Below are 17,304 nucleotides of genomic sequence, written 5' to 3'. Positions count from 1 at the left end.
TTTTATTCATCAGAGGCAATGCTAGCTGATAGTCACCAGAAGCCATCAATTGTTACTTCTAAAAAGAGTTTGACAGTCAACACCTACAAGGTTCCCAGAGCAATACACAGCCTATTTTCTCAACTAGCAAAATATGATTTGCAAATTGAATAAAAACTTGGAAGAGATTTGGTCATTGTAGCCACATTCTCCAAAGCATTTGAAAAAGTGCAGAGGAGCAAAGTCCAGAGCTGGATTATGTTAATCCGATTTAAAAGAAAAAACCAGCCTGCCCAGTCTAAGATAGAAGGCAGACTTATTGCTGAGGAAAGATCCTGAATAAAGTAATTAAGGCTGTTACTAAGGGATGGCTAGGACAGTGTAATTCCAGCCCTTTTACCAGCTTCAAGGCTCTCAGCACTATATGGAGTTTTGTTCAAAGCCAGCAACAGAGTGATTTCTGAGGTGCTAGAGAAATATGTCAGAAGGAATATATGATGGTCATTTACAAACTGAAGGAAATCGTAAGAGAGCTAGAAAATACATGGTTTAATAAAAAATAATTTCAAATATAAAGTTCAGTACACAACTTTATAAAAAAAATACATCAGTAGCATGGAAAAAGTTCTAAAAGTTTGTCACATGCCAAAACCAGAAAGACAAGCCAAGCAGAACAAATCTGCAAAAATGTGCACAAATTTGCAACATCTGGAAATGAAGAGTTCATAGATTTTTAGCCTTATTTCAGTGAGACAATGGTACCAAGCAATTCCACACTTATACCTATCAACTCTCTTTTTACTAGCCCTGGTGAAACTGCCACAGTACCTTCTGACATTGGCACTTGTTTAGAGGCCATGAATTTATATTGTTTGAACTGAAGTATGATTTCAGACATGTAATGCCAATTTGCATTATTCACAATTGAACAGTAGAAAATGATGTCAAAGTAATGCTGAAAAATGTATCAGAGAAAGACCCTGGTCCACACACAGCAACAAGGACGCACCAATGAATCCCTGATTGCCACTGCCTGATGTTTTTTAGAATAGAGAGCTGAAAACAAGAATGCCTGCACTGGTGAAAACTGATGCCAGAGTCAGAGGGACTTAATGGATATATAAAAAGATAGGCAAGGAGAAACAAAAAGCTTAGGAAGATCTGTGGTCACAAGAGTGGCTGCCCCTTCCCAACAACTCTGTGCAAGCCAATGCTTGAGGCAGAGGCTGCCAACAGCAAGGGCCTTCACCACCAGCAGCCCTACACTCACATGACGTTGTAACCTCCCCTGAGCACACCTGGGAGGAACAGGTGGCATCTCACTGAAATCCCAGCAAGGGGGAGAGAGATTGTTTTGCTCATGAAGATCTCAGAAAAATAATAGATGTTGCTGTTGCAGAGGCCAAGCGCAGAACATGGCTCCACCAGGATGACTGCGCTGCTATGAACTGCCAGAGCACAACGGTGGAGTAACTCAACGCTGCTAGCTAACTTAATTCACACATCAGAAATAGGCACTCAAAATTTTACATTGATTATTAACTGCTAGCATTTTTAGATTTGCCTAGAAACAGAGGCTCCAGCTTGAACCGTATACAACTAACTGCAATTATGTAGAGAGGTTCACATTGTGCACATGAAAGAGGCAGGAGTCAAGTCAAGAAAATCCAAAACTCAGCTGCATGTAAAACCTGCCAGTGCACTATACTGTAATATTCTTCAATAGTAAAAGAGTTTTATTTTTTAATACAATTTTTTGTGGTAATTTTTCATTGAAAATATTACAGATTAGCTCTAAAAGGAATAGCTGGATACTTGCAACTGAATTAATAAATACTGAAGCTTTCTTCAGGACCTCCTGTCTATGTATTCCTGAATTTCAAGCAGCCAAGGCAGCACTGTCTTGGCCTTTCCAGTTCAGATCATGAAACTACTACATTGCATCTAAAATTCTTAGAGCATTGTGGATATCTTTCAGAAAAGTGTATGTAAGGATAATGTGCAGACTGGTACAACACTGACAAGCTTTACCCCTGTGTATGTTACAGCATGGCAACACAGCACTTTATGTCACCAGTGGTTGGTTACCACTGGTCAGATAAAGAGTCAACTTTTCAAGAACATAATGGCAATTTTTGGCCTTCATAATAATCCAGAAAAGAGTCACTGATACCTGAGAATACTTGCTCCAGGCACCAGTTCTCCCAATACTAAAGATCTGCATTAGGGTAAGCGATCCAGACTAATTTTAAAGCAGCTGGTGTATCCCATTAAACGGTGTAACTCTAAATGTGCCATTTCAGTTTATAAATATGCTTAATTTCTCAATAGACCCATACTAACATGAATGCCATCATTTCTCTTGCATGTTCATAAAATAAAGGCCAAATATAGGATGAACCACTGAATTATATAGCTTGATCAGTTGTATAACATCGACCATCACATTTTTCTACAGAAACTCCTGTAATTTGTAGTAGTATTTAACTACAGAATATCTTCCAAGAAGAGATTCAGTCTTCATCTGAAGCAGCACAAAATATTCCTCATTTCTCTTGTTAGGTTTTTCAATAGCTAAGCACCCTTCTGAGAAGAATTTGTGCCAGATTGCTCATTTTAATTTCTCTGGCTTTGGCTTCCAGCTACCAGATCTTATTAAACCTCAGTCAAATAGATTAAAGAGTCTTTTGTGACAATTTCTCTCCCTGCTTGTTTATACACCACACAAGTCATCGCTCAGTCTTCTTGCTGATCTAAAAACCAGATTAGGTTTCACAATATCAAGCACTTTTCCCAGCACTCAAATACTTTCTGAACCACATCCATCTACTGCACACCTCCTTTAAAAATGCATCTCAGGAACAGGACATAATGCATTTGTATTAGTCTCAAAGATGTAATCTCCTGCTGTGAAATCAATTCTCTACTGATAACCTTTAAAACTCCTATCCTCCTCAATTTTGTGTCTTTAACTAGTCCCTAACTATAATTTGCCTTTTGGCTGTATTCAAGTGTATCTCTTTGACTAAGCCCAAGTTACAAAGAAATAAAGATTACTTTTCATTACTATCCTTTCTGAAACAAAATTTACCATTTCACCAAGCTTTGTTATTCATAAATTTTATGAGTAATCATTTTGTGCTTGGTTCTTCATTGCAACAGAAAAACGCTAAATAGTATCAGGCTTATTCCTGATCCTTCACAGTAGCCCACCAGAAGCCTCCCCTCCAGTCATGAATTTTCACTGACAATCAGCATATGTGATCTGCAAATCCCTGCTTCCACTTAACTGTGATCAGCCCCTGTGTGTGGAGTGTGAGTCACATACTTAACTCCCTCGTCACGCTCCTCCACAAATAGCCTATAACTCATGTATTGCAGTGCAATGCCTGGTTTCTCTTTCATGCCATAATCCCACCCAGCAGACAGCTGGGCAGCAGATACCTTGGTCCACCGACCAATTCTGTCCTGCCCATGTAACGAGGAAAAAAAAAAGTCTGTAGAGCTACATTACTTGTATTGCAAATGCATGCACAAGTGCATGCCTACCTGGAAGGAAGATGCTTCTGTATTGCACCACATCACAAAGTTTTGCCACCTGAGGGGGTCCCTGGACGTGGATAAGGTCTCTGACAGGATGAGTTCCAGCTCCAGTTCTGAAGCCCTTCTGCTATCATGTAATCTGATGTTCAAAACCAGTCCTTTCGCCCATTATCTGCCATGGTGCTCTTGCATGCCATCAAAAGACACCTGCAAGGTCTTGTGATACCTGTGGATCATTGCAGTGGGTCTTCCAACCCACTGTTGCGGTTTTTTTTTCTAATCATGACAGCAATACAATTTACTATTAAAACACCAGATACTTTCTTTATCTCCTCTTTGAACTTTCCCAGCCAAACCTGGTCTACTATGATAAAGCAGAATGGCTGCTACATTAAGGTGATTAAAAAAAGGAGCCCATGGAACTGTACAGCTAGATCTACAATATTTTTATATAAATTAAATATTAACAGGAATATGGATGAGAATTTTTTCAGGATCACAGTGCTCGAATAATCTCACATACTTTATATGCCGCTGATTTTTTTGCTTAAAGATAATGTTTATTAGTCCCACTTCTACACCGTGCTCCATCAAGATTAATTCTGCCCTGTGTGTCTTTATAACAGTTGTGCTATGTTTTATTAGTTTATACATGCAAAAGTAGATATTTTATTCAGAAATATGAAACAGAACCATTATGGTGTCTAGTTAAGGCTAGTTATTGCCTGAGAATGGCAGGGACACAAAAGAGCTAAAGAGGATTTTAATAATGCTGGTTTTATTGGGAAAAAAGCCACAATGAAACAGAATGTGATTCTCATTTAATCTAGAAGAACTACGAAAATGAGAATTTCATCTTGAATATACATCGTGCAGGAATGTTATATGGAATTACTAAACTCTCTGTTGTTGTCTAAAGCCCTATCTTTTTATATACCATAAAAATAAATAAACAAACTAGCAAATGTTTGCAGCAGGAAAGAGGAATTAATTATACTCAGGAAATGAATTAATTAGGTTAAGACATGCTAACAAGAAAACAGATTTTTCCGTGACCAGTCTAATTAGCGAAACTTTGTTCCTTATGAACTCCTACTGTATGTGCATACACTTCTGCAGCAAGTCTAACTCCCTTCCTCCCTAAACAGTATCTCCCAGCCTTTCACTGCTCCCAGCCCCTGAAGCCTCTGTTTCTCTGCCGTGTTCTCCAGCAGCCGGGCACGAGGCACAGCGTGGGAGCAGCCAGCAGCACGTGCCCGCTGACCGCCCAGGGCACATCAGGCAGAGAGGGACCTGCTGATGCTGTGGGTTTCAGCCTTTGCCCTGTGGGAACATTCATAAGGTCTGTCTTCTGTCCCAACACTGTTTTTCACGATGCTTTGCAGGACTTAGTGCGTATAACCTCCTCTTCACTGCTATCTTTGAACTGTTCATAAAAGAGAAGCATCAGTGATGTGAGCTTCTAATAATGCAAATGATGTAAGAATCCATGTACATTTTCCATATACTGCTTTCCTTCTTGTTTAAACAAACATGGGTAAATGTGCTACATGTGGAAAAAGCAGTGGAAGAGGACAAGGATGCCCTGCTCTCATGGAAGATTTACTTTTTCGTAATTAAATTAAGTTCATAATAAATACAAAAAGTAGCTGGTGCCTTCCTTTTATCCCTGTGTCTCTTTTAGCCGAAACTAGGTACCCCCCTCTCATCTGAGTCATCGCTACAAGAAAATGAAGCTGATGATAGGGAGGTGACAGTGATGCAGGAAGGCTCTTTTTTAATCCTTACAGTTTCTGCACTGCTGCTGGCTCTGATATTCAAAGCAGAATCATGGAGCTCTTGCACAAACACAAATTGAAGAGAAGAGGCAGAACAGGGAGCTTCAGCTGCAAGAGCATCAAAGAGGTGTGGAGCTCCAGCAGCCCACAGCAAAACGTATATGGCTGTGAGCCCTCCTCTGCCAAGCACGGGCAAAATTCGGAACCTTCTTGGGTTAATTTTCCTTGTAGAAGAGAAACTGGCAGTACAAACAAGTATCTTCTCAGCGCAGTATGTTTATTTTCAAAAGTCCAGCTGCGCTTCTTCCTGAAGCAGGAACAATAACAAGCAGTGCTCAGGCAACAATGTTCAGCCAAGGCTTCAGACCAAGTGTCTCTCCCCCTCCAGAAAAATGTCTTCACATTTTCATCTCCAGGGATCTGCACAGACTTGTGTGCCAGACACAGCACTTACTGCTTCTCTGATGGCAGCTTCATGTTGGACCACATACCTTTTCCCTTCTCCTGCTTAAGACAATGCAGTTAGAGACCAGGGAAACTGCACATCGAACCCCCTTCCATGAGGTTGCATGGAAGACAGAGAAACATGGTGTCATTGAGCTTTGTTTGCATTATCAAGAATTAAACTTAATTATTATTAACTTTAATTATTAACTTAATAAGGAAACTTGAGGTTACACATTTGTTACATAACTGCACAAAACTAACATGAGTTTTTGTCTGTTTTATCTGTTAATTCAAACCCAATTCCTACCAAAAGCCATCTCACCCAAGAGAGGAATACTTAAAAGTTTATGAGTCTTGGGGTCAATTCTAACTCAAGCTGTAGCCTGCCTGCTTTCAGGAGGAGGAGAGGGGAAGTCACTCATTTGTAGACTGTTCCACAAATGCCTCAGAAAGAGAAGTAGACAAATTCTCCTTCCAGGGCCTGGGCAAAATTTATAACAAGGTTCAGCACAAAGAACCATGGAATAGATCCTGTAACATACACCCATAGTGTTCACAGCATGTTTGCCTCTGGATGATTGGTCTTTAGAGGGGAGTTCCCAGTGACAGGTCACTTGGCCTTCTTGCAGCTGCGGTGAGTTATTTTGTAGTAATACAATAAACAGGAATAGCTGCCCCCCTAGCATTTACCATAAGACCACAGGAACTGGATTTACAAAATGAACAGAGCTGCATAAATATAACAAATATCAAACTTCTCAGGTGCTAAAATACGCTACTTCCAGGGAAGAGAAAGACAAATGATCAGAATGGTTATAGTAAGGCCTTATGGTGTAACCATCTCTACAGCTTGATGAAACCATCCGTTTTCCTGCCTTGTAGACAGACTCAAACACCTAATCCTGCCAGTCAAGTTAAAGGAGTAAAACCCCAAACAATTCCACAAGGCAGTATCAGACCAAAGCTCAGGATACTGCATTTCTGCAACAGCAACATCTGCCTCCAAAACAATTTTTTCCCCTTTTGTTTCACATGGGATAACAACCACTACAGACCACATCCAGTGGCAAAATCCAACAGCGAATGCATCTGCCTGAAGCCACCTCACACTTGCCTTCCATAAGAAAAAAAACAAATAATTTGACAGAAATGAAATCTCTGATTTTTCTGGAGCATTCAACCAAAATGACCATGAGGGCCTGACTCATTTCAAAAACAAAGGGTAGCTCACCGCTACAACCGATGCCCATCTCAGTTTCCTTGCCCACTTAAGCTGAGGTTATACAGTAACCACTCCCCCAAGACAAAACTTGTGTCTGCAGTGCTTCATCACTTGTGTCCCTTTTTATGGAAACATTGGGTAGTGGTGTATTGGCACGATGGAACTATCATCTGTTGGCGCTATGAACTGTGAAATATTGGCCTAGGGACCACCCAGCTGTACAGGTTCCAGCTGCCGAGGTACCTTCCGCCTCCTTCTGCACCACATTTCCATCAGCCACTTCTAGACGGGATCATCTGTATGTTCTTTCCCTCCCCCAGCTACAAGAGGAGGTTATGCAATGTCCTCCTCTTTCATGTTCTCACCACCAATGCACACCTCTACCCAAGTACTTCAAGAAGGAAAGGGACATCTTCTTTGGTTTCTCTGCTAGCACGAGTCTTCTCTTCTGTACGATACTGAACCATGACATATGACATGCTGCACTGCACGCTACCCACACTGCTCTTCTCCTCCTTTCTTTATCACCTACAAAGCTCCATAGGAAGGGCCACTACTTGTTCTGACTGTACCAGATGGCAAGTCACAGCAATGTAATCTTAGCACAGCATTTAGACAAAGTGCAGAATTGCCTCATAGTGCAACATCTTCTTGTCCTCCCACTAATACGCCCATCCCACTATCACTACTCACAACAGAGCCATTGTATGTCATTGTCTTGTTTTCCATACCTGGAACATTACCTTCTCCATATCTTCTCATTCTCCTCACTTCTCCACTCTCCTCTTTTTCTCTTAGTAATACAGGAAACAGAGACTCCCACAGACTACAGACCCCACTGCTGGGTTTCATTCTCCTAAAATGTCTGTAAGCTATCCTACGTATACACACACACACAGACACATATATATGTCTGTATGTATATACCTATAGCTTTTTTCCATTCTTATGCCTTAATCCAGAACTAAGGATTCTATATTAATCCCGGCACCAAGATGCTAGAAGTTCACAAAATATTAAAAACAGTGAGATAATCTGTTCATAAAATACAGAGCTTGAAAAAGGACACAGAGAGTCTTCAGTTACAGAAATATACTGAAAGACGCAACATCAGCAGCTCTTTTAAACCGAAAAGGTTAAATCTGAAACATCATTATTTCTTGAGAGAATTATTTTGAAGAATTCATTGTTGAGGAAAGTACGTTCATGGCTCTACAGCTAGATTTCTTAAATTAAGGTCATTTCCTTACCCCCATCCTTCCAATCCCCTAAACATCAGCTCATTATTTTAAAAGTGCACAATGAATAAGAAAGAGGTAATTTAAGATGAGGCGTTGTAGAAACTGACTGTGACGGGTGTTCAAAGAATGAATCAGTACATGACTTCCCTGTTCTTTTACTCTTCCTTAAGTATCTGTTTTTGGCTACTTTTCTGATTTCTCCTTGATGCTTGACCCCAACAAAACCTCAGAGGCCTCCTCAGGAAGTGGTGAGCTATGGGGAAAAAAAGGCACGAAGAAAACAAGCGTTTCCAGTGCCTCCTACCTGGCTTTGGATAACCTTCATGCTCCAGTGTTACTCAAAGCACCTCATTTGTTGAGAAATACAGCTTCAGACTTTCTGGTTATCATTAATAGCTGCTTTTACACAATATTGGTTTTCCCATTAAACTTAGAAAATCCGCAAGTAACTTGCTAGTAATCAGTTCTTCCCCCAGGCAAGACACAGGCTACCTGCAGAAGGGAACCAGTGCTTGTTGTGAGTATTTTTAGTGCCTGCAGTAAGCCATTCTTCAACCCTGCAATGACTGTGGATTAAATTAGATCTGCCAAAAATTTCTACCAAATTTCTATTAGCATCGTATTATTCCTAATTAGCATAATTGTTGCAAATGTGTATAATAAAACACATATCTAACTTGAATCAGTCTTTTGCAAGGCACACCCCCTGAATGAAATATTCAGTACTATAAAAAGATCACAATATCATGAAGGTAGGAAACAAGTGGTCAGGTTACCTGAGTGCAAAACAAAGATAGATTCCTACAGAGTGTAATTCTAGATTAATATACTAAATAGTGTTTTTTTTTCTCTTCCCTCATGTTTCACAAAGAAATATAGAATTATTTAGGTTGGTATTACCTCAGAAGGTCATCCAGCGCTCACAGCAGGCTTAATACTGAATCCAGACCAGGTTGCTCAGGGCTTTATCCAGATGGGTCTTGAAAATCTCCAAGTATGGAAATTCACAGCCTCATAGGTGACCAGTTCCACTGCTTAATTACTCTCATAGTAAAAATGTTTTCCTTGTATAACATTGATCCTGATGCTAATTTATATTGTATAAAGTTGAAATCTCACATTTCAATTTGTCATGGTCTTTTTTCTCCCAATATACACCACTGTAAAGAGCATGGCTTCATCTTCTCGGTAACCTTCTTGTAAGTGTCAGATAGCTGCTGTTAGATTCCTCCAACGCCATCTCTTCTCCAGGCTGAACAAGCCCTGTTCCCTCACCCTCTCCTTGAAAGGTAAGTGCTCCGAGCCCTGACCGTCTTGGTGGTCTTTCACTGAACTCACTCAAGTTCAATGTCTTGGGAGAGTCCAAAACTGGACACAGCATTGCAAATATGGTCTAAGGTGTGCCAAGTAAAGAAGAATAATCACTTCCCTCAGCCTTCCGGCTGCCACATTGATACAGCCCAGTCTGCTGCTAGCCTTCATTGTTTTGTGCTGATCAAGGATGAGGATGTGGTTCATTCTTAGTTTCTTATTCAATCTTTGTCCCATTTGCTGACCCTGACAGCACAGGTGCCAAGTAACACCGAACAGCTGAACGAGCAAAGCAGAAGTGCAAGATTTTCTGCCCAATTTTGCAGCCTGTCCTCACTTCATACAAATGGAAGATCAACTGCCCTGCCAGGGTATTGCTTCCTCACATCATGTAAAATCATATAAACAACCTGTTACAGTAGCAGAACTGCAACGACAATGTGAGTCTTCCATAGCCGTAGGCTGTTTCTCTATGTATCTGAGCTATAGATAACAAACCATCCAAGCAAAGTCACCAGTTCTGTTATATGGTTTCTATAGTGCTCTAGTTGTTATTCTTTTCACATCAGAAATTGTTCATCCCAGAAAATACCATGAGGGTGTGGGATTTTCTGGATGAATTTCAATGCAAAGACGTGGCCAGACATAGCATTATACAGTCAGAATTTACCAGCCAAAGTGTACACTTGTAACCAGGGACACAAATAAAAGGGAGCTGCAAGAAGAGGTTCTGTTTCAATGGGAAAGCAGGGTTTTCCACCTCGAATGTGACAAGTCAATAGTGCAGAATGAAACATAAAATATTCTCACTCCTCATTCAGTTTACAAGCATAATATCAAACCTCCTCTAACATGCCAATACAGTAATGAAACTAAGACAAAAAGATGAACAAGCCTACTTCATCCAAGATGTCCAAGTATCAATATACACATACTGCACATCTCTTAGCTTCAATAAAAATACTTCCAGAATGTATCAGTACTTTTTTTCACTAAAGTTTAAAGACGAATAATTAAGATTTTATCCAGCGTACCCAGAAAAGGCTTCATTTTTTAAGGAGACCGTAGAAGTGGGATTTGAAGTTGAGTCTCTGAATCACACGTGAATGCACTGCCAACCCTGTGGAACCGAGAATTTCCCACACATTTTTGCTGGCAGGTGCTGATGCTTGTGAGCATGTAGCCTGTCTGCTGTGAGCCATAAAAAAAAATAGTAAGTATATATGCCACAGTGTATTGTTTTACACCACCATTGCTGTATCTAAACACTTAGAAAGCACCTCTCTATGAACACTTTACAGGGAAACTTTTGAATGCTTTTGAACACTCTACAAACACTTCTGTATTTTCCTATACTCAAGTAAAATACATTCACTTTCTGTGAAAAGGGGTTCTTGCACACTTTTACAGCTAATGTATATATTTTTCATCAAATCCTGTCTGCATTCATAGTTCTCTACTGGGATTAGTAGCATATAATTTGAGCAGGAACAGTGAGGAGAAACACACAGTGGTTTGAAAAATCAGAAATGGCAATTTTTTATGATAATATTTGCAGCTCTTCCATCTAAGTACCCACACAGATTGCACATACTCCCACAGAGATGGAAATTAGTAATATGTGAAATACCTGTGCAGCTTGAGCGTCACAGTTCCATAAACAGTAGCAAAGCCCAGAAGACGAACCCATCTTAGGAGAACACAGCGAAATACACTTGGCTCAAAATACAAAATGACAACCTATAGAACAGAAAGATAGAGAGCGCTTCAGTACTGCTTTAATGTGAAAGTAGTTTGTCATTCAAATGCAGAATGGTTGCAAAACAGGACAGCAGACATATTTCAGCTCATACTGCTGTATATTTAGATTTTCTAGTAAAGTGAGGGGATTATCAGATCAACCAACTGGCACAGTTCTAGGCACCAACTCCTTTTGAAGGGAGCTGGCAAAAGCCCTGTGACAGACTGTGAAGTGACAACACTTTTAAATGCAATTCCACTGACTTTTCTTAACCAAGTGAAAATATGTACCCAGAGAAAAGGACAGAACAGACAAGGACATTTTCCTTCAGCTACTCCAATAATATGCAGCTGGCCTAATTCTGGTTTGATGGACTGTATTTAACAGGTTACACTTCAAAATCCCTCCTTCTAATAAACTTAGCAAAATGATAGCTGCTCATTCTTCTCTGCCAACTATTCTGCCACACTAAAAATAATTGCACTAGCCTCTCTGTGTCCAGATGCCCCAAATCTCTATGTCATATTTGACTCATTCTTAGTCTTCCCCATATATTTTCCTTAAGCTATACAAAATCTCCTTATGCATCACCACTTTCTTAACAAAAATAACCTTTTTGTTCACTTATGGATTTCTCTAGTCACAACAGAAAGGTCCTACTGGCCTTTTGCTCCATCTACCAAGTACTGTGCATGAGGACAACACGCAACAAAGAGTAACATAAAGCTACTTTTGTAGGTACAGTGCATATAAAAGCATCATTACCAAGTAAAATGTCACCCTTATCTAAACCAGGGCTGCTCAAATGGCGGACTCAAGTCACGGTCTGAACCAAGAGTCCATTTCTTCTTGTTCCAACAGGCATCATCCCTGGTGTCCTGACGGATGATTCCATATTCCTTCCCACTCGTCCAGCCCCACCAGGAGCCTGCTGTCCCAGGGATTTACCTGTACACTGCCCTTACCCCACCTGCAGACCTTGCTTGGTCCAGCAAAGTTAGATCCAGTGCATCCCACCCGTCTGACCAGAACCCAGTCAAACAACTCAATGCACCGTAGTACAAATTAATTGGGTAATCCTGGTCTAGAGAAAGAAAGCACTGAAACATTTCAGGCCATCTGCCACAGCTTCATTTAGAGTCAGTACATTCTGGCAGTAGAGGTAGTATTTTGCCTACCGGCTGCCACATGATATTATTTCCTAAGTAAATGCTTTTCTGTGTGGGAATTCAAGCCCAGGGTATTGGCCAAAAGCCCAGGACTACGTCCTTTGGGTGACATAGGCATATTTAGGTGAGTGGGGGCAAAAATGGCAGACACGTGGGCTGAGAGAGGGAGAAGAAACTGCTGCGCTTCACTGGCATGTTTTTTTATAGCAGAATCAAGCTGTTTCTTTAAAAATATTATTTGTTCAATCAAACCATGGTGCAAAATTTAATCTGCTTTTATACTGTTATTGGACTGACATGTTTCAAGGTATACATTTTCTGGGAATCTGACAAATTCTGCATGTAGGGAATGGGACAGTGTGCAGCAGAAGGTCCACTTCTTGCAAAATCAGCTGGAAAACAAAAATGTACCCAAACATGCATGAACATGCTTGTGTAAATAGAGCATTCAGCAAGAAGTTTCTCAGAAAGACGTGAATGATAGTAATGACCTCTTATCCTAATATACAGTTATACTCATTAGGGCAGCTGCAGAACCAGAGCAAAGTCTGTTGCAGTAACCTGCCTCCTGAGGTTTGCCAGGGGGTAGAAAACACCCTGTTTCATCTTTGATTCTTCCAAACTAGAAAAACAATGTCAAAAAAAGACTGGCATACAGAGACTCTGAACATTTCAAAGTTGATCTGAAAGCAGAATTTTTCAGATGATTGAAATGGGAATGTCTGAAAACTTTCCAGGCATATGATTTTCTGAACAAGGGCAACAGCTCTCTTTGCCATGCAATCTGACACAGCAATTTTATCTGCAGTTGCTTGTTGAAATATTAACTGCTTGTGTCTAGAAAATTTCATTGATTTGCATTGAACCATTGATGTGAGCAGCTGAGGCATTTGGCTAGCTATCAACCAAGAAAACACCACTTTAAATACAGCATGGTGTGAGCTGGCATGTGGCAGCTCACCGTGAAGGCTGCAGAGGCAAGGCTCTGTTGGCAAAAACTGTTCTTATTTTCCGGTTTGAACGTAGACACATTTTAACCACTCCTTCGCCCAGTGGTCAAGTACATTGCAGAAGTCAGACTTGATCGAAGTTTGAATCTCTTTTGGGTCTTCCTCTGTTTACATGATGGAGAATAGTTATAATGCCTTCCCACGGTCCAACATCTATTTCTACTTATTCTTCCCTAACTTGCATGTGGTCTGGCATGGACCAAGACTTTGAACAGAAAGAATTGCTATACTTGCGTTTTGCTTGCTTCTTAGGCTTTCCAGAAGGTTATTCTAAGAGTATGTCATTCCCATTCCCATCAGGGCTCTCTGGGACGTTCAGGTGACTGCCCTCTCTAAGCTCTTATCAGCATGAAGTCTCTTATAAGCACAGTGAATTTCAGTGGCAGAATTTTTAAACTGAATAATATTTAATGGATTGAAGCCAAGGGACTACAGAAACACTGCCCTGGAAGCTCAGTATACCAAAAGCCATGCTCAAGTTTTTCATCTTAGTGGAATCACATTCTTCCAAAGAATACATATTTGGTGAAAAGTACAGCTGCACTCCATCTTTCACTCTCCCTAGCTAAGAAATAAACAAAAAAAGAAACATAACACAGAGAAGTCTTGGTTTTGTTTCGTATCAGCATCTTCTACCTTCCGGTAACCAAATCCCCAATTCCCTACTGTTATTCCCACAGACAGGCCTTCCTTAAAGTGACAAACAATATGCAGCAAAGGGTTGCTAAGCTCCAAGCTAGGAGCGCAGGATGAGCACAGGATTCACCCACATACCCAGGCTGCTCTCAGCAGAAGAAGGGAATCCCTCTGCAGTTCTAAAAGACTACTCTGCCCACCAAAAATCTGACAATAATTCACTTCCCTTTTTTGCATTTATAATGCATTAGACCATGACAGCACCATAAATCTCATTAAAAATGCTTAGCTGTTTTGCTGATGGATGTCACAAAACCTATTTACTGTACATAAGGAAATGTGATATCCTCTGTTTTGCCAGCTCCTGAAATCCATTTAAATATCTGACATCAGTTTCTGTTCCTTAAATAACAAAGATCTGAGGAAAAAATATTTGGAAACCAGAAGAAAAGTCAAACAGTGCCTGTTCGTGTACCAGTTAACGCAGCTGTGTGTGAGACTTCATAAACTGGCTCATCTTTGTCATTTGGACAAATGCATTTAGATGTTTGCTTTTAACCTCAACATGTTTTAAGCTGTTAGTACCCTTGCCAAAATGTCCCAGTAGTCACGCTACCACTTGTGGAGTCAGAGATGAAAAGACTTTCTAAGGTCATCAGCTAACTGTCAAGTATGTTTAGAGCTGGAGAATTACAGACATGGAAGAGAGACTTAGCATGCTGACACAGCGATCAGCCAGCTCAGTTATTCAGCTGACATGATGAACAGACACACACGCTCTGTAAAGACAACAGCTAAAGTCAATACGGGCACCTCGCCCACTACAGCAAATTTTTGTTATCAGGACAGGTAGGACAGTAAAAGTGCAAAGAGAGTTAACATTGAACAATTTAATGATCAAAAGCATAACAGACATTGTCCTCACAAAAAATGAGCAAATAATGTTTCATCAGCTCAGTGCCACTGCTTCTTCTAAAATATACAGCATTTAGAAAGATTCTTTAAAAGAAAAAAAATCCCACCTTATCAGAGCTTTATAATGTTAATAGTGAGCAATAGTTCCAGGCAACAAGAAATATTCTTTTGTTTTTCAGATTAACTTTACTGTGCACATTATAAGATGATTAATTTTGCCCTTCACCTTGGGCACCAGATCCAGGCGAAAACATTTTCATTAATATTATGCAGTTCCCCAAGGTACACTGACTGGGATTCAGTCTGCCTAAATCAGGTATATAATATCTCCCTACATTGTAGGGGTCCAGTAAATCAGCCCGACTAGTGTGAGTTCCATAGATAACCCACAGATAAAGGCAGGTACATTGAAGAACCTTGAAGAAGTTCAGGACTTCAGCTACTGGGACAAAATCTTGGCCTAAAGGCTTCAAATATGCATCCCCACTGACTAGAAAGGTACTTCAGCAGTTATTTTAGGGAAGTTGTTTCACTGTATGTCAATTAATAATCTAAATTAGGATGACTAGGCCAATTTTGTGTACTTAGGACAAGTTGTTTTTCACTTCAGTTCTGAAGCCGTAAAAGTCACATGAATAGATCAAAACCTCATTTTCCTTTTCAATCATCAAATTTCTGTACTCCACATTGAGAGGGAATGGGCAATGCTATGATGTCTCAAAAGATCAGAAGTCAAAGAACAAATATTATTTAAATTGTCGGTGCTACAAATCCTAAACCTAAACATGAAAAATTTTGAGCAGAACCTTAACTCAAAAAGCCCTGAAGTGTTCACTTTTGAACTCTTCTTATTTTTGCCCTCAGCTGTAGAATCACAGAAAGGTTTGTGTTAGAAGGGACATTTAAATATCATCTAGTTCCTAGTGCTGTGGGCAGGGATGTTACCCATGTTAGATACATGGAAATGAGATACAGACCTTAGAATCTGAGCATCAACATCATTTGATTATGGATCTGAGGTGAAAGTCACCTACTTCAGATAAAAGCAATGCAAAAGTATTAATTTTTTTCTCAGTTTCAAATAACCAAATTTCTCTTAAAATTGTGCCCAGTTAACCCCAAAAGCTTTACAGGAAAACTATCTACTTTTTTAACATCAGAATTTGCTGCAAGTACTCTGCAGAGTTCAAAGCAGGACATGACGCAGCCATTTAAGATAATGCCTTTTGGGCTAATTCCATTAACAAGCATCTAGGAGATACTGTGAAGAGATCCATCTGATCTGTTCCACTGCCCAACACCATCTGCCCTTGCCTGACTGCAATAGCTGTCTCGGGCTGTCTCTAGGCAATTCTGCTACGGAACAAGCCATCAGATGCTTCCTCTTGGTATCCTGCTGTGCTTTCAGATGAGCAGTCTTCCTTCTTCTCCCATGTTTCAGTAGTTCTCTCAACACATAAAATATCCTCCAGGGTAACCTATTACAGCAAGTCACCTATTAATGCTTCAGTCCTAATACTGAGACGGCATTTCCTGCAACAGAGATGCTGTTTGCCATGTTAGATAAGCTTGCCATCCAAACTCATAAGAGTCTGGCACTATGCTTTTCTGAAAAGGGACCAATCCACTTGTATGTGGGCACACTGCCATCTTAACAGATGGGCATGAATGAAGGCATTCATGAGCCTGTGTACACTACAGGCACCACATACCACTGTTCGAAACATGATTCACAGCTAGGAGCATCTGCTTAAATATTAGTGAATGCACAATTCATTATCCAATCCTGTACTACTAACAAATATTTCCGGTGCAACTACACAAAACATTTTAGAGGTATGATAACAGCTGGATATATACTTCGGCTAATTACATAAGAACACTTCCTTCCATCTCCATCCCATTTTTTTAAACCACATGTGCTTTTTAAGCCATAACATTTTATTCTAATAGACCTGTGGACACACAATACCATCAAACCTTGTCATCCTTTAAATCTCACAATTTTAAAGCCAGAGCTGTGCTGGATCATTAGGTCAATGCCTCTATAAAGCACACAGTTGCTGCAGGAAATCACAGTAACTACTCCGTAGGTTTTATTCTTGCCTCTGATTGGAACTGAATCGACTCCCTGGTACACAGCACTGGAGGCACTCTGCTGCTGGGGGCAATGCATTTCAGGTAAGATGTATGTCAAAGTCAAAATGCTTATGGCCATTTAAGATCTTTTGAAATTCTTAATAAAAGATCAGTTTTGCCTAGCTGCCCACACAAAGTCCAGCTTCAGATTCTGCCTATTGAAATCCTCTTTC

General features: G+C 40.2%; 1 protein-coding gene across 1 annotated transcript in view; it reads right to left on the bottom strand.

The window, feature by feature from the left end:
• GPR158 (G protein-coupled receptor 158) overlaps positions 1-17,304 on the bottom strand; it is a gene marked incomplete at its 5' end in the record, with an annotated part of 63,748 nt that overhangs the window by 42,108 nt on the left and 4,336 nt on the right. The window contains 2 exons of the mRNA XM_009705017.1: positions 11,152-11,261; positions 12,441-12,443. Coding sequence (XP_009703319.1) covers positions 11,152-11,261; positions 12,441-12,443 — 113 coding nt within the window. The remainder of the gene's footprint in view (positions 1-11,151; positions 11,262-12,440; positions 12,444-17,304) is intronic.

The sequence above is a fragment of the Cariama cristata genome, unplaced genomic scaffold (genome assembly GCF_000690535.1).
Source record: "Cariama cristata isolate BGI_N322 unplaced genomic scaffold, ASM69053v1 scaffold4100, whole genome shotgun sequence".
In the NCBI taxonomy this organism is placed as follows: Eukaryota; Metazoa; Chordata; class Aves; order Cariamiformes; family Cariamidae; genus Cariama; species Cariama cristata.
This window is presented reverse-complemented; position numbering and strand designations above follow the sequence as displayed.